General features: G+C 38.0%; 4 protein-coding genes and 1 long non-coding RNA gene across 15 annotated transcripts in view; 2 read left to right on the top strand and 3 right to left on the bottom strand.

The window, feature by feature from the left end:
* Window positions 1–78: 78 nt before the first annotated feature.
* On the bottom strand, window positions 79–2,635 carry LOC122538139 (protein THEM6). Its single transcript, XM_043671951.1, has 3 exons — window positions 2,348–2,635; window positions 574–788; window positions 79–481 (listed from the first exon to the last, which is right to left on the bottom strand). The coding sequence occupies exons 1-3, from the start codon at window positions 2,490–2,492 to the stop codon at window positions 245–247; spliced, it is 597 nt and encodes a 198-aa protein (XP_043527886.1). The 5' UTR covers window positions 2,493–2,635; the 3' UTR covers window positions 79–244.
* A 1,470-nt stretch (window positions 2,636–4,105) lies between these two features.
* Window positions 4,106–8,347, bottom strand: LOC122538136 (protein THEM6). Of its 4 annotated transcripts, none has more exons than XM_043671946.1 (5): window positions 8,209–8,347; window positions 6,869–7,353; window positions 5,676–5,890; window positions 5,002–5,187; window positions 4,106–4,892 (listed from the first exon to the last, which is right to left on the bottom strand). In XM_043671946.1, exons 2-5 carry the CDS (start codon window positions 7,023–7,025, stop codon window positions 4,782–4,784), a joined length of 669 nt encoding a protein of 222 aa, XP_043527881.1. In that variant the 5' UTR covers window positions 7,026–7,353; window positions 8,209–8,347; the 3' UTR covers window positions 4,106–4,781. The 4 variants fall into 4 exon arrangements, with proteins under 4 accessions (XP_043527881.1, XP_043527882.1, XP_043527883.1 ...); XM_043671947.1 differs by lacking the exon at window positions 8,209–8,347 and adding an exon at window positions 7,917–8,066; XM_043671948.1 differs by lacking the exon at window positions 8,209–8,347 and adding an exon at window positions 7,651–7,816.
* LOC122538142 lies at window positions 5,834–6,991 on the top strand. The gene is made up of 3 exons (XR_006308795.1): window positions 5,834–5,917; window positions 6,418–6,640; window positions 6,850–6,991. It is a non-coding gene; the product is annotated as an uncharacterized LOC122538142 (long non-coding RNA).
* A 34-nt stretch (window positions 8,348–8,381) lies between the features above and the next one.
* On the bottom strand, window positions 8,382–12,445 carry LOC122538126 (probable tyrosyl-DNA phosphodiesterase). 2 transcript variants are annotated; one of them, XM_043671927.1, is made up of 7 exons: window positions 12,273–12,445; window positions 12,113–12,196; window positions 10,959–12,030; window positions 10,327–10,869; window positions 10,025–10,226; window positions 9,779–9,950; window positions 8,382–8,914 (listed from the first exon to the last, which is right to left on the bottom strand). In XM_043671927.1, the coding sequence occupies exons 1-6, from the start codon at window positions 12,295–12,297 to the stop codon at window positions 9,819–9,821; spliced, it is 2,058 nt and encodes a 685-aa protein (XP_043527862.1). In that variant the 5' UTR covers window positions 12,298–12,445; the 3' UTR covers window positions 8,382–8,914; window positions 9,779–9,818. The 2 variants fall into 2 exon arrangements, with proteins under 2 accessions (XP_043527862.1, XP_043527863.1); XM_043671928.1 differs by having other exon boundaries at window positions 12,113–12,190.
* A 58-nt stretch (window positions 12,446–12,503) lies between these two features.
* Window positions 12,504–17,052, top strand: part of LOC122538123 (transient receptor potential-gamma protein) — a 115,802-nt gene continuing 111,253 nt past the window's right edge. For 4 of the 7 annotated variants that reach the window (XM_043671918.1, XM_043671916.1, XM_043671917.1 and 1 more), the window contains exon 1: window positions 14,833–15,295. The gene's annotated coding sequence lies outside the window, so the exon portion shown is untranslated. Of the gene's footprint in view, window positions 12,595–12,683; window positions 12,827–14,832; window positions 15,296–17,052 lie in introns of those variants that run through there. The other 3 variants (XM_043671920.1, XM_043671919.1, XM_043671915.1) reach the window with 2 other exon arrangements.

The following is a 17,052-nucleotide window of genomic DNA, read 5'->3' as shown; positions in this document are numbered from 1 at the left end:
GTTTGAATGAACCAGTTAAATAAATAATTAGGAAAGAAAAAGAAAATGAATTTGTAGGTAATTAATATTATGGACACCTAAATGTGAAACACTTGCATGTTTAACGAATCGATTGAAATCCATTACATATACATCGTATTGTAAAAAGTGGAATCGTTGATATATTAACATTTTAATTTGTAAAATAAGCAGTACGGTAAAGTACGCATTGAGCAAAAGTGACATAAAAAAAGAAACACAATCTTTAATTATGCTTTTTATATCTCTGAGAGGACTCCTCCATAGAAGCGATCCATAATTCTAACTCCTTGGTCAAGGCAGGTCGTTGCGCGTTTGGCTCCAGTTCAGCGATTAACTCCGAGACCGGGGTCTTCAAATTTGTGACAGTTTGTCTGCTAAGAACAACAGCACGTACAAAGTTGTCCGTCAAACTAATGAATTCGTGCTCCAGATAAAAGTGCTTGTCCTCCCAGTATATTAACTGTAAAACAAGATTGAAACAAGGTTTTACTTAGTTGACGAATATTTAATATATTGGCATAATGATTGCCTATTCAAGAGCATTTAGCTCACCTTCGTAGTAATTTTATACGGCGTGAAAATAGGAACAGGTCGACGATATCGGGTCAATGAAGCTCCTTGTACTGCGCCCCCACCTCTTTTTGCAGCTGCCGCGTAAATTCCAGAGAGATCATAGTAATGAAAACGTGCAAAGTCCAGTTCCCGAAGATATCTGGCATTGTTCATATGTTTTAGAAATAGATCCACATCTTGCGTGGTACATATGCCTGAAAAAAGAAAAAAGAAATCTCACTCTTTCTCTGCCAGTCTTCATCCAGATAAAAAAAAAAGAGACACAGAAGAAAAAAATAATCACAAGCAAAAGTACCGCAATTATTTATTCAAACTTCGTCACTATATTCGTTTATAAAGGCAGATTACATACGTATGATCTACTCATTTTGCATTACGTGCAAAATAAATCTCATTAAATGCAAATTTAATAGATGTTGTGTAGATTTTATATGTAAAATAATGAACGAAATGGAAACTATAATATCCACTAATTTGATACACTTCTATTTCTGTATATGGTCGTTACATTATAATCATATATTTTATTACGAATCTCTACGAATTGATCGAACCTGTTTCATCTAATTTGCTGATACGATATAAAAATAAAAAAAATAAATAAATAAATAACTAAATAAGATATAAAAGATAGATTGAAATCTTTTTTGATATTACCAATATTATCAATTTCGTTCTTTTCTTATCGTGATAGTATAATTTTTAATTTACTCGTATTGATTACAGGTATGAAACAAAAATACAAACGTGTCGGTGAATTTTCGACTACGAAATAAGATCAAAGAGCGATTTTAAAAAATGCTTGCCTTTGAATTCTTTTGAATCGCAAATAAAGGTTCTTCCGCTTTGTGCGTCCGTTTACCGAAGACATTTCATTATCCTCGATGCAAATCACGTTTGCGACTCAAACGCTTCGTGGGAATTTTCGCGCGTAATTAAACGTATCATTATACAGAGGTCAATTATGACGGGTTATAAATAGAGAATGGTAGGAGATACAAAAAAAGTTGTAGACAAGAAAATTTAATTATTAATTATTATTAGTTTAAAAGATGTTTTAACTTTAATATTCTAAAATCTATGCAGAAGATAAGGACAGTATGAATGCAAGACTGCTGCCATAGTCCTTCCTCGTCTATCGTTCGATAGATTTTTACAAAATTGAGGTTAAAATATCTTCGAAACTAATCATTTTTCGACATACACAAGTTAATATTTTTTTTTTTATGAAGAATATCGTAAAAAAAATGATTCCATTTTTTAAAAAAGTGGTATCTGCATTTTTCATTTTGCATCGTTGCATTTACAGAAAATAAGTAAATCCCCTTATGCCAATCAATTTTCTCCTTCTTCTAACCATTCTTAAACCCGTTAAAATTGCGAGAATCATACTGTGAAAATTTATGTTCACTTTTTACGTTAAACATAAACTACTTTACATTCAATTATATCACTCATTATACTGAGCGAACAAACGGTTCCAGTTACGCCATCGAAATTGTTACAAATTAATTCTCAATTGATAATCAAATCCAAATGGTAATTAAATTCCCATCAATAAGTAAAAATCATCGTCTCATTGATAATTAATAAATAAAAAAATATATTTTTAGACAGATCGAATACAAAAAGTTACAAACCTATGAACGAGAAAGAACACGCAAATACTTTATCGTAACCCGTAGCACAATATAACTGTTGAAAGTAGGAGAAGAACTTAGAACCGTTAGAAGAAATTTCAAATGATCATTACCATAGATAACTGTGGTGTCGAAAATCTTCTTTCTTTTCTGTAACAGCCTGCCCAAACCTAACGTAAACAAGATCCTTAGGAAATAATTTACGTCGAACAGTATATAGAGAACAAGTAAGACTGTGACAAGGCAGGCACACACCATTTTTTTTTTTTTTTTTTTTTCTAATGTTTCCGGAAGACGAGATGAGAAAGGAGAACAAACGGCTCTTGATGTTCACGAAGCCACAGTCCGAGAAACACTGCGTGCGGTTACCGTGAAATTCCAAACTGCGAGGCCGCTTCTTATGCTACGTGGTAGTATAAACTCGTAACCGGTTTCTCATTCGATGGTCGATGACGTTTCGTTCAGGACTGCGCTTGCTTACAACATGTACGGAAGCAGTCAACGCGGTCAAAGAACAATAATCGCTCAATGTCACGCGTGTCTCGAAAATTATACTTTAATCTTTATTTATCGTGATTGTTGTGATGAAATGAGAACTCGATAGCTCGTGGTGACAATTTAATCGCTCGACCGTTTGATACTTGTGGCAAATAAATAGGTGAGTCGATGAAAGAACTTTTGATATTATGATTTGAACGTGTACATCAACAATTGTAACAGTTAATAATTATTAAAAATCGAACTAATTAACGTCCGACGCAAATAATCGTCTCTTGTGCACTAATCTGCACATTTTACTCAATGACACATTTAGTTTGGAAAACAGAAATAGTAGATAAGGTGTCTAAAAATATACACGGGTTCACTTCGTGTGTGATTATATCATTGCTCGGAAATATTCGTCACGAATATATGAATGTTCTGACAATTTGCTTTGGATCATAAAAATGAAGTATATAAATCTTATTGCTGTAGTTGCTGCAGTAACGCATGCATGGGCTTCTTTAAATATTACAACATCTTCGATTTAACCGTGTCAAATTGCCGTGTCATCTTTTCGAAAAAATGAAGAAGAAAGTAACATATCTCCCAACGAAAAACCATTAACTATCTAAGGAATGTTTATTTTTACTCCTGGATAATGGTATTTTCAACGACATGACCAACACAGTATTATCTGACAAATATGGCATTATCATCTAGAATTATAATAACGTCTTCACGTGTAATACGTGTACAATACTATTTAGCAGTTCGAGATTCGCTACGTCGTCGGCTACTTAATGACCAAACTACGAATATCGATTTATTTCGAAATTTAAATGGAATACACTTTATAGATTCACCCATGCAAGTGGCGTCGGTAACAAGGATTGTATGTACGATTTTTTAAAAATCGATCACACGCGAGCAATTGCTGGACGTTCTGTGTATTACTAGAAACATAATGATAACAGGTCAATGAAATTTATAATAAAATCACAACGAATTGACGCGTAACAAACGACAGTGACCGTGTCGGGTGTACGCGAATGTCACGGTCTGATGAGTGCTCGATAATCGCAGGAGAGCGAATATCCACCACGATTTGTGTGAAGGCACCTGTAACATGAAGTATAAACACTCGCCTCTCAATGCGCTTGTATATAGATTGTTGTTGTATCTCTACTATCCTGCGACAAAGCAGCTCCTCCGGAGAATTCTACTTTGTCCTCTCCTTATCATTACCGGCGCCAATCGCTGATTTATAATATATATATATATATGTATATATTTTTTTTTTATAATATATGTAATAAAAAATGTAAATAACGCCTCGCGTTTCGCGATTACTTTCAACGGAGAATATTTAACAAATAGTGCTCTTTTTGAAATTTGGAAGCTCCTTTGGAGTGGATTTAATCGGTCTAGAATCCGTAATCTTCTTTGATATTATTCTAGCAGTCCGTTCCACGGTCACTGGACAGGTTGTTTTCATAACTTGTTTCGAAAGTTATCGAGTTCATTGAGTCTATTAGTAAATTCTTCCACCCGAGGAAGCTAAACACATCTTGCCCAATAGTCGCGCATCTATCATTGCCTAATAAAATAATTTCACATCTCTGTTTGGCCTTTGTACTCTAGATTTTTGTTTCTCATCGATCCGAAGAAAATTCATTCCTTTTTTTCTCTCTTTTTCTTTCGACATTCACTATATATATTATATTATATATACGATTACGTATTCGAACCATATTGCAAATAACATTGAACCAATTTTCAGGTAGGCGAGCATCAACTTCTCGTTCACTTTGATCCTCGATCGAACTCGATCGAGAATGCAATCGATAAAAGCTTGAAACTTAACGATCACTCGTAATCTGTTCACCGACAAAATTGATTCGAAGCTATCTCACGTGTCGTTCGAACAAGAAGCGATTGCTGGATGATTCCATCGATGACCAACGAAAGCCGGCATCGATCGAATATTCGACCTTACACGGTCGTAGTCGCGTAGACGGAAGTAGACACGGCGCCATTCGCGGTGGATGCCGTATCCTCCTTTTGTCAGCAATGCGTCGTCACTGCCGAGCTCTGACGAAGCAGCGCCGAAGAGATTTCGTTACTCTCCAACCACCTGGCGACTTCCGGTGGCATCTGCGGTCGAACGTGAGGTACCTGTAAGGTGCACGATAATTAATTTATATAAAACGATTCGCGTAAATCACTTAGATTAATATAGCCGTATTCATATCCTTGCAGAGATTTTGGCAAGAATGAAAATTACCTGAGTAACACCCGCTTCCACGTTACCATTTTGCTTGACGCCTCGTTCCATGAGGGAACCGATCACAGCCTCGGCGCTACAGTCCAAAAGCCTTTGTCTGCACATCGCAATGGCCCTGACGAATCCGTCGTTAGGCGTGATGAACCGATGCTCCATGAATACGGATTTCTCATCCCAATATATTATCTACAAGGACATATTCCAGGAAGATACTGAATGATTAAGCAGGCGAAGTTACTTTTAACGACCTTACGAGAGCAACGCACATCTCCTTTATAATGGAAAAGCGTAACTTTAATTCGATATTCCACTTGCACCGTAATAAAAGTGATAGCGGGAATACATTTTCGAGACGATGCGTCATATGATCATCGGAGTGCATACGAAATTACTGCAGTCGCGAATGCCTTCGAACAAGCTTCGGCTCATTAAAATTAGCACCGTGAGTTGCACGACTTCTACGAATTGCAGAGAGCCAACAAGTTCGTTTTCTTTTCACGTTATCGGCTAGTTCCTAGAAGTTATCGGGAACAAACGTTGGTAACCGACCGGATACCGGAAATCTCTTTGTCGAAGAATCGTACAAAGTTTCTAAGGATTCTCAAGACGATCGAGATAGAGAACAACGGGCGTAACTCTGTAATACGATTTCGTGTGATCGAACTCGCGCATACCTTGGAAGTTATTTTAAAGACGGACAGCGGTTTGAGAAACCGGCGATAACGAATGGTCGCCGCTCCCTGCACGACACCGGATCCTTGAGAGCAGATTTCACGATAGAGGCTCGTCCTCTCATAAAAATCCGCCCTGGCGAAGTCCAGCTCGCGGAGATATCTCGCATTGTTCATGTGATAGAGCAGCGTGTCCACATCCGTAGTGATGCAGATACCTGTGAAAAACAAACATTAGTACAACCGTGAGTGTATATAGAATTAGATAAACGACGTAAGCGCCGTTTACGCATTCATTTATCATGTATATTTCAAGGATAAAGAAAAAAAGATGATAAATTTATTAGAAGAGCAGAATTGTCGAAGAACATATTGAGATCATTATTTCAACAATTGCATCAAACGTTATAATTCTCGATTGTAAACAAGAGAATTAAAAATGCATTTCATTTAATTATTCCTCCTTTGATAATAAATATACGATAGACGATTCAAATCAAAAATCATATGATGGAGATATTAACATCGTTAACAAATTTTGAAGAACTAACAAGTTCAAAGAAGCGGAATCGTATTTATGTAAATGTGAAACAGAGAAAGATAGATAGAAGAGATATGTTTCCTGATTCGTTGCAAGAATAAAAATCTATTTTTTGCCACATATCGGCATGTTAATTCGAGAATTTAAATATTCCTTATTGATCTTGCATATCGTGTAAGCCATAACGGAACGTTCTTTTTGCAGATAATCCGGATGGTGTGAAAATCCAGACTACCGTGCAGGATGAGAACGCTGCTAACAACAAGAGGCGCACACGACGATTTCAAATTATGCTGCAAAGATTTCCGTGGCTTATATGTCGATTTGTTGGTCCAGTTTCGGTAGAATTTTGCAGCAGCGTGCTGGACAATCAATACTCGTACGGATTTGCGACACGAGCAACCGACAGGCCAACTGATCGCGCATGGTAGGTCAAGGTTTACCGGAATGAGCGCAAGATAAGTCAGTAAATTGTAAGGATTCTGGAGTTACGTAGCGATAGTGGTGCATAAAATGCATTTTCATGGACTCTCTATGTTCTTGGTTACGTGCTGTCGATAATACTAGCTTAAACAGTAGCAATATCGCAGACAGATTCAATGCCACATCACATTAATTAATATTATTTCTCTTCAGGGTTAAGCGATCAACGTACCGTAGACGGTAGTCTCGTCGAGGATGTGTACCCTTTTTTTGCAGAAACGTGCAAGAAACACGGTTAAGAACATACGTAGGAAATAGTGAACTTCTATTAGGCTGTAGAGCAGCACGATAGCCCCAAATACACCAGTCAATATCCAGCAGGTTATCATCCTGATTAAACTGGCTATTCGCACGTCCTCGAATTGAACCAGAAGTACGGTGCCCGCGTGGTCAGGTTTTGGAATTCCTCCACCGTTGGAAAGCCACGTTCCACCTTATCGATTCGTCGACGGTACTGACTGTGTTTCCTGGCTCGTTTCTCGCCGATAGGAAACCGAGTTGCTCCATTAACATGTCAAAGGATCGTGGATAGACCGACGCACCATGACGATCAATTTTATTTTAAAATACGTCGGGACATGTTGGACGATCGTTGAACGCATCAGCAGACAATGCAGCCTACGTCCGGCGTTCTTTTATACACGGAGCACTTTGGATCTGAAATGTCAGAAGCAGCACCATTTAAAACGCTCAGGGCAAAAACTATTGAAAGTCATATTTTCACAGACTATCTACGCTTTTCATTATCATAATCGTATGTATCGGAAAATTCCATTCGAGTTGCGCGATGCTTTTAACGTCATGAAGCAAACGCTCGATAGCGAGAAACAAGAGCAAGACAACAATTAACGTTAGATGGTATCTCTCCCAATAATGATCACTCTCTCGTGGAAGAATTCAGAATTTACGCGAGGCATTTTGAAATCCAACGAAACGATTCAAAAAATATCTTACACTCACTACTTAATAGCATGAATATCGAGTATATTCGGTATAATCGCGCGGTACATTTCTGCCAAATTGGCAGAGGGATCGTTGACGAATAAGCGGCACATTAAAAATAGGTATCCGATGAATCGCGCGCGTCTTGCAACGTTGCTGATCGTTCACCGATGAACAAACGAAATGATGACGAATCGCGAGCAAGTAATTGCGACGCTGTGCAGTAGCAGCCACTGATGTAACACTTAAAAGTAGAATTTCTGGCAGAAAGAATATACCGTGGAAACAATTCAAAATTCCCAGCGAAAGCTACTTTCGATACTTTCCCTCTCAGGAGGTTGTCTCTGCGATTGTCATTCGAAGCACGCTCCCCTTGGCCGAGTTCTTCCAAAAAATCGTTCCGAAACTTGGGTCTTCCCAACGAGACTCACGACGCGTTACTGTCGCATTGCTTCGAAACTCGGAGATGTTTTCCCCGTGGATGACAAATAGTTTTCCTCTATCACGAGATTCTTATCGCTCGGATCGGTATTCAAGCGCTCGTTAGAACGTATCGATGCTCCCACCTACCTAGCGGCAGTCTGTCAGGCAGAATTGCAGAGGACTTGCGACAGTTGTCCTGTGCTGACTATTCACGACGATATGAATCCACACATGCTTGTCTATTTATACACGCTCGCGCATGGAAAACACGTACACGGCTACAGGATTAAGAAGTATGCGTCCGTGGCGACGACATTTCACAAACTGCTGATCAACGCGTTCCCGGGTTCGATGTCGTGGTCAGCGTCACAGGAACGTCCCTTTCCAGAAGTCGCATCTGCGCCGAGAACTTCCAACCATGAAGCCGATACCTAGTGGGAGGCGAAACCTTGCTGCGCGTTGACGTTCTCGGCGCGTCTTTTTTAATGGAAAACCGAACTACAATCGTGGGCTGTGTTCACGCCGGCTTCGCTACTTTTTCTGTCTTTTGCCATGCAACAGCCGAAAACGCAAACCGGTTTGTTGAAACGTCTTCTTTCTTTCTTTTTTCTAAATTAAGTCAAATGGCTGGGCGTTGGAATCCTCGATTTCAAAGACGATGGGAAATTGAATGAATTTTGGACTGTGCCAATGTATAGTATCCTTGAACTCGGAGAATTCAACTGTTTGCTGATTTAGAGACGAGCATTGTGTTCAACGATATTACATTATCCTTCAGAACTGCAGATTCTGGAATAATGAAGTTCCTTCTCTTTGTTATTTTGAATTTCAAACACGTTTGAAAACACGGTTACTGCAATGGCACAAAACGAATAAAATATCAGTATTGACTTGTCATTAAAATTTTAAATAATACAAAGTCGAATGTAAACAAAACTGTGAACGTAAACAAAACGTAAACAAAAAATTTATGCCAATGTATTGAAACCAGTTGGTGAGAACGATAGAGACAACGATAAAAAGAAGAAATACTAGAAATCATAAATCTTCTTTTTGAAACATTATACATTTAAATGTTTTCTTAACAAAAATTATCATTTGTAAATTGAATTTTAAATCTTTGAAAGGAAAATGTTTTTTGCTATACTTCTTTTTAGTAAATTCTTTTTTTTTTTCACTTAGTTTCACAAGGAGCTCATTTGGCCACCTTGTGTGACTTCACCTTACGAAACCAACGTATGGTATGTGTAATTGATATGGGGGAGAAGAGCAAGCAAAGCTTGGTCAAACGTTGTTTGAAGGCGGGGCATGCACAAGCAATACGATGTTACGTCGAAAAGGCTCTGGTCAGGAAATGCTTTCCTGCTGATGTTTTATGGAAAACGCGTGATCCGCGAATGAGCAACCACGAAATCGGCACGGATCACGAGCAAATTAATAAATAAGTCACGTACGACGTGGGAATTTTAGACGTCGTAAAATTTCTATTAGCTTGGTGGAAGTCTCACTATTACGTTCTAAATTGTGTTCGCAAAGACAAATCGAAAAGCAATTCGAAGAGCGAACAACGTGTAGTTCTTTTTTTTTAAATATAAATTTAATATATACAATTTAATGTATAGAAGCAATTGATAATTTGTTTATTTTGTTAAAAAAATAAAAAGATTTATTTGGTATTCTATTTTGCAAAAAATATAGAAAAAAAATGAAAAGCTACCATCACAATAGAATATTCGTCGATGTTCAGCTGTTGCTTCCTACAAAGAAAAAAAGTCTGTAGCAAATGGTTGATCTTCACTTGTATACCGAGTTAACGGCAGATCGTAGGGAATAGGGAAAACTGGAACACCATCTTCTTCTTCTTTAATAGGAAATGTGGTCGAACCAATCTGTAAAAAGATAATGTACACTTTAAACGTTTTTGTTTATAAAGGATATATAAACAATATGTACTTTTACGTACAACGAAATGTGGAATAAACACAACGCCTGCTTCGTAATTCATAATATAAAAACTCTTTCCGTCCATTCCCCATGCAGCTTTGCTTAAATTAGCACTGGTAAGTACGAACCAAGGAATTCTTTTGTAATCGGGCGAAATTCTCGTGTAACTTTTTATATGAGGTACTGCTTTATCTCTAGCGGTTCGTGTGGCCTTCCATTGGCTAAACAAATTTTACCACACACACACACACGCACACACACATATATACATATATATATATATACACATGTACAAAATGTTAATAAAAATTAAGAACTTACCACATAAAAGACGTTATCCATTCTTGTTTAGAATGTAATTGAAAACTGTAATTTAAACAAGATGATCCAACTCGATGATCAAAACTACGTTTATAATTTTCCAAAGATGGATAAATGAATTGAAAGTTTGGAAGACTTTTCAAACCAACAGGATTTTCCTTTGACATTGAGGATGTTATATCTTTCAGTAACCAACTTTCATAGTTGGGTCCTAAGCTACCAATACTTGAACTTTGAGCAACTAACGTCCACTGTGGTGCATCAGGAGGCAACTTAGCATATTTCGAAAGAATGCAACCTAGTTTTCTATGTCCCCAAAAGTCATATTCAACACCTGTGTGTCTTCCAGGGACGGACGCCAAAAAGAATACATTTACTGAGGAAAAATCTGCTCTTCGTACAAGGGAAATCCATTCCGTTAAAGCTGGCACTTTATATTTGTTTAAATAACGTTCTAAATCCTTCTTGAAGCCTGTTGGTGATTCTCCGTCGCCAGGGTTTGCAGATTCTGGCAATGGTGGGAGATGTGGTGAAATCCAAACTCTGATTAACAAAATTAAAGTAATCGTTTATCCATGACTATCTTCCCTTTAAAACAAGCATAAAATGATTTCTAAAATTATTTGACAGACCCTTGTGTTCTATTCTCCCAATCATCCGAGTATAAATTTGCAGTGAATACCACCACCCGTATTCCATTATTTTTGTACTTGAGAATCATAGCTTTAGTATGATGACAACCAAACTTTGTTGGCATGAATATAGGTACTATAGTAATATTCAAACTTAATTTTTCTCCGTCCACTCTATCTCCAAATAAAATTAACATATCTGTACGTTGTCCAGCCAATAAATACTGAAGGCATAGCCATCCGACGTCAATTACAAAATTAATATGCAAGCTTTTCTCAATTTCTCCTAAACTAATGTCCAAGATTTCAGGGAACGTTATGGAAGTTGGTTGATTATATGTTTCTTTTGATTTTTCAACTCTTGTAAAAAATAAATGATATGGTGCTGATAGAGCATATTTCAAACTAAAATTGCCTGGTTCGACCACTGACACTTCAAATCCTTGATTTTGCATCATTTGAATCGCCTTATCTCTTGCTTCTTTCCTAGAGTTTGCAGTACTGCATGATTCATAAGAATCTATCAAAGATGTGCCTTTTGAAAAACTTGAACTTTCTCCACGTTCTGAACTTTTATTTGTACCTTGAGTACAATCTTCAACTTTCTCGTGTATGCTATCACTTAATTTTGATCTTTTGTGTTTTTTTTCATCATTAGCAAAATCATTACTATCTCTCTTTTCCTTAAAATTATCTAATTCTTCTTTATTAGAAACTTTATTCTGATCTACATCACTTTTTTCATTACAAGACTTGAAAAGTGCCTCTGCTACTTCATCCATAACTTTCAACTTATCTTCTCTTCTTTGAGCCATTATTTGTTTATGTTTTTCCACTTTATCTTTCAATATTTTGGAAGTAGACTTATCTTCACTCGTGACTTCTGAATTCACATTATTTAGTCTGGAATTTAACACTTTGATTGAACTAGCTTCTTTATCTCTTTCTTTTCTAAATAACATCTGTAAGATCTTCAATTGGTCTCTTAAAAGAGATTCATCGGAACAGACAAAATCAAGTTCCTCAGGTATTTGTATTTCACCTTCTAATTGATTTATTACAATTTTCTCCACTGAAAGAAAACATATGTTTTATTGGTCCTTTATCACAGTTGAATGATCATCGAATGCAATTAATAATAATATAATACTTACAGTGTGGATGTGACATTTCGTTGAAATGAATTGGATTTTTTCGATAACACTTTTCCATGTAAGGACATTGTTTCTTGACTGAAACTTGCATAAAACAACGGAACTTCTTAAACTGTTTAAAATTAAACCTTAACCTTAAAATCAATTAGCATTTGCTTACCATTGTTCACGGAAGTTGTTGCCATTTTGTGTTATTTAATTTGTAGCCAAGGTGGTACTAAGGACTTATTCTTGGTAATTACATAAGACAATTATACGCAAAACTATTAAAATTTATTTCGAATTCGACAAACAGCGGTTTCAATCTTCAGATGGAGAGCAGATGGCGCTGTAATCGACATATCGCAAGTCAAGTTCAAATCGAAATTAGTCTCGATCTAAACTTCTTAACGGTCGCGTGTCTTGAAATGTGTGTTTTCCAAAAGAATGTGAAAATTAATATAATATCATCGTTTACATTATCGTTTACATTACATTCACTGGTTTGTGTCAAACTGAAGTATTGCGCATATCCAGTATCATTCATATATATTTGCATTGTAAGATAATAATGTGATGTAATGAATTTCAGCAAGTCCCAAATTCATTAATCAAAAAAATGGAGGAAACACATTTGAAACGATCACCGATTGGCGATATTTCACACAATCAACTTTCAATTAACTCCGAGAAGATTGTCAAATATCATCGATGGAGAGATAGAAAACGACAAAGGTAATTAAGACATTCATTTAAGTTGGATATATTATCAGATATTAATAGCGTCAGTATGAAGTAATAAAGAGGACTCTCATTAGAAAACGATTTCCATCAATGACACTAATAATTTTCAAGCGCCATATTGAGAAACAGTACAACTCAAATACGATACGAGTGATTAGAAAGCGTATATAAAAACGATCGAAGGAGAACGAGTGGTGAAAGAGAACGTTCCCCAGTTGACGGGGAAACGATTAAGAGGGTCTCGACGCGTAACAGCGCATCCTTAACCGATCCGACGTCGAGCACCGAAGTTAAGTTTCAACGAGGAACTTACCGACCGCGTCTCAGTGCACTCAACGCTCGGCGAGCGCCTCTTGGGAATGAATTGCCACGACGTATTTCCATTTTTCCAAGAACAATTAGTAAGCCGTGGAAAGAATTGGGATAGCGGTCTTAAAAATCGGCCCGCTTAATATGCATGCGCATAATTTACCAGCCCGCTACCGGTATTGGATTGATTAAATTAAAATCGCTGCCAGGGATTGAACGCTTTCAACCGACGTTCTCTGGGCAAAGAAGGCTTGTCTTGAAACATTATTAAACAAAAACACGCGAGTCAGAAAGCGTCGACAATTTGCATCATTTGATTAAAAAACGGGGTAGAGGAAACGCAAACTTTATCGAAGGAAGTTGTCCTTCTTCAACGAGTGTTGAGATTCATTTCTTTCTTCTACGTTATATCTCGTTAAAATTTCTTTGAACGAATTAACTTTCGAGTTTAACTTTTAAATGTTTCTGCTTGTATCTTTTACTCAAGATACTGTATTACTTAGATACTGTATTCAAGATAGTTTGATATAAAGTGCATGGAATACGATTTGATAGTGTAGACAGTGTAGATTATCGTAGAAGCTGTTGAGACTTAAAAAATTAGTTGTATACTTTATCCAAGTAAGTAAGTAGCTTCGTTCGGAATAACCTACAAATTTTCAACGAGACAACGTTCACGGCGATAAATCCAATAAACGAAACAGAAAACGTTTCCGGCGCCAAAATACAGGCTATTCATAATTCACTTGGAGAAAGCGAGCAGGCAGTTGAGCGTAATTAACAGCTTGCTTCTTCAGTCGGAATTGTTTCTGAGAACGTTTGCTCCTTGCTTGATTATGACTCGATCGAGTGAAGAGTAAGTAATTGGAAGGCGCTTCGTCGCCGAGAAGTCAACACTCACGTCGAATCGATTCCTCTTCGAACATTCTATATTCGTATATACGGTATACTATTTGCAGCCAATACTTGCGTACGAATTTCACAACTTTTGCAGAATGGATCCTCCTGAATATTTCACGAAATTTTATTCTGAGCACGGCTCGTTCTTCTTTTTAAAAAAGTAAGACGCAAATGTAATTAACGAATCAACGAACAAGGAAGATAGCGCGAAATTTTATGTCCGAAACTTATTCGCGATTCGCACGGCAACAAACTATAGTTTTTCCGCGATACTTAAACCTTGAACTACCGCATCCATATCGTCACAATCTCGTTACAAATCGTTTAAGTTTAGACGTTACTGGGTTAGGTTTCACGTTTGACAACATTGAGCTGTTTGAGCTACTTTGTAGGAGTTAATAACTAGTGAAAAATATCGACGTGTATGTGAATAATTACACGGTGGCAGTTACAAGTCTTATCGCGGTCGTTTGTTTCCCGCGTGCATCTATTTGTTGTTCATTTCGTTTAGAGTAAACGTTAACAGACAAGAGGTCATCACCTTTGAAACAGCCATGAAACACGAATGGAGAGACGAATGATTCTCGCGACAAGTGCGTCGAACGTGTCGCGATACCGGTAAAAAAAAACAATAGAGAGCTGCGTCGAATGTCAGGAGGCAAAGCTAGAGGCGAACAACGGAGCGACCGAAAAGTGGTATCCGTCAGGCTTGCAGGATGCGAATAGAGGGGTGGGAGAGATGCCGAGCGTCGAGACGCCTCGGTCCGCTCAGTCACCGCCCAGACCGCGCCGCGAGCGATGCATCCGTCGCGACTTCCGCGTGTTCACGCCGGATCTCGTGTCAGTGACTTTCGTTCTCTTTAATTGTCCCTTTAATTCATCGGCCATTCTCTCTCTCTCTCTCTCTCTCTCTCTCTCTCTCTCTCTCTGGATGCATCTTAACTCTTGGTGTTTGATACAGTAAGTTTCATCCACATGCCCGCGTTTTCCCATCGATTTTCATTCAAAGATTATTCCGGCGACCGGTGGCCGCAGTTAGGACCGCGTTGATCCCGGTACGTCGCGTGACCGTGTGATCCATCCGCGTCGAACAGTGGTTCCGTTGCATCGATCACGTGAACTGCAGTGTAAGTTGAGAAGTGGTGCCGTGGTGGAGTCGGCTGGAACACATCCCGTGGGAAGCGGTTTCCTCTGGAGGCACTCAGAAAACAATCAAGATCCATCGCTGCCCGGAAATGCCAGAAAGTCAAGGTCGCTTTATTTACTATCACGTTACCTACATGCGTGATTTGTCAACCGAACGATCGGTCTCGCGTGAGCCAAACGGAAATCGCCTCGCGATAGTGCTGTTTGTTGTACGCTTGTTTACGCGCCCTTTCTACGTTGCGAAACTTCGTACGATCGAATATCGAACACGTACTTGCACATTGCGTGTATTAATGCTTTGTATATCGGATCGACAGATCATTCTTGTTTATTTCGTAAAATTCGAGAAACGACGAGGTGCTTTAGTACTTTAATAGTACATACGAGGGCATCGTTGGGAACACGAGAAACTGAATTTCACGGCACAGCGAAACTCGGCACGACGCGGAAATTTTAACGAAATTATAACATCCGGGATGTGAAAGACGCAAGCGAGATGAGAACGTTCCCTCTTAACCTCGGTATTTCTTGTCATTTTCGGTTCGTCCCAATATCACGACCCAGTTTTAAAAACGTGAAATGTGTCTCGTCTGGAATACGTAATTAATTGCTTTGAATTTAAAAAAAAAAAAAAGATCCTCGTCAAACTCGTGGCCAGGGTTTGTAGCGACAATGAAACTTTAAAATCCATTGTTGGTGCAACGCTACATATGTACGTATGTACGTTGCAATGAAAAGCGCGCGAGCTTTCGCAACGTATTTCGTAATTCCAAACTATTTCGCCTCAAGAACTCGCATCTGGTTGCTATTAAAATTCCCTGATTGACCAATCCTCAATCACGAGCGTAATTCTCAGACAAATGATCTCTATGAGAAATCATTTGAATTCCCTGTCGAACGAATACAAAGGTGTCTCAAGGTGATTATTTCGACACGTTTTCTTTCAATCTTTCAATAGTTTTCTCTGTTTTGGATCTATTCATCGTTAAATAGGAAAATTTGATACGAAATAATGACAAAATACAAAAAGATTTATCGCGTTCATCAAACTGTTAGACTAAAGGGGTTGACGAGCTAGAGTCATCGAAGATTGAATAACTTTAATTAATTTCGGACGGATAGGCGGTCGAGCCTTCGTGAAACTGTTCGGATCGCAGGAATTGCGTGGAAATTTATAGAGCGTGAAACGATTAATCACGGATATTGAAAGAACACAGTCCATGCATCGAAAAACGATTCGACGAAAGTTTCGTTGATCGAGTTGTACATTGAAGTCTATGTTGTATCGTTTATATGAAGATGCATCGAAACACGAGTGAAAGAAGATCGCCTGTATGTACGTGCGAGAATAAATCGTCGTTTTGAACAAAGTATCGTTCGAAGTGCTGAACGACATTCGAAACGTTAATATCAAGGATTTTCAACGGACTGAAAATATTTGTGTTACTGTACCCGAAAATTCCTTCTTCGTGATTGTACAATAATTTAGCTCGCGATCGACATTTACACGCGCGCCCAACTTTCGAACGTTATCGAATATCGAGACACCATTTAAGATAGATTATGCAGCTTTAGGCGATCATCTTGCAAACCGTTAACCACTCGGTAAATTACTATCTTAAACACTTTAATTCGGACACGAGGTATACGAGATCATTTATTTCACGATGAATTGTTTATTCTCTTCGCGGCTCATTTCGCGCGTGATATACGTTTCCGTGCATCTCTCTTTTTTTTTCACGCGTGATTTATTATTCTAGCGACGCTTCGAACAAAAACTCTGTTTTCTAGTTGTACACACTGTGGATTTATCGAACTGTTTGTTAGAATTGGTGTTCATTGAACGGGGCATGATGAAATTT

The sequence above is a fragment of the Frieseomelitta varia genome, unplaced genomic scaffold (assembly GCF_011392965.1).
Source record: "Frieseomelitta varia isolate USP_RPSP 00005682 unplaced genomic scaffold, Fvar_1.2 scaffold_961, whole genome shotgun sequence".
Classification (NCBI taxonomy): Eukaryota; Metazoa; Arthropoda; class Insecta; order Hymenoptera; family Apidae; genus Frieseomelitta; species Frieseomelitta varia.
This window is presented reverse-complemented; position numbering and strand designations above follow the sequence as displayed.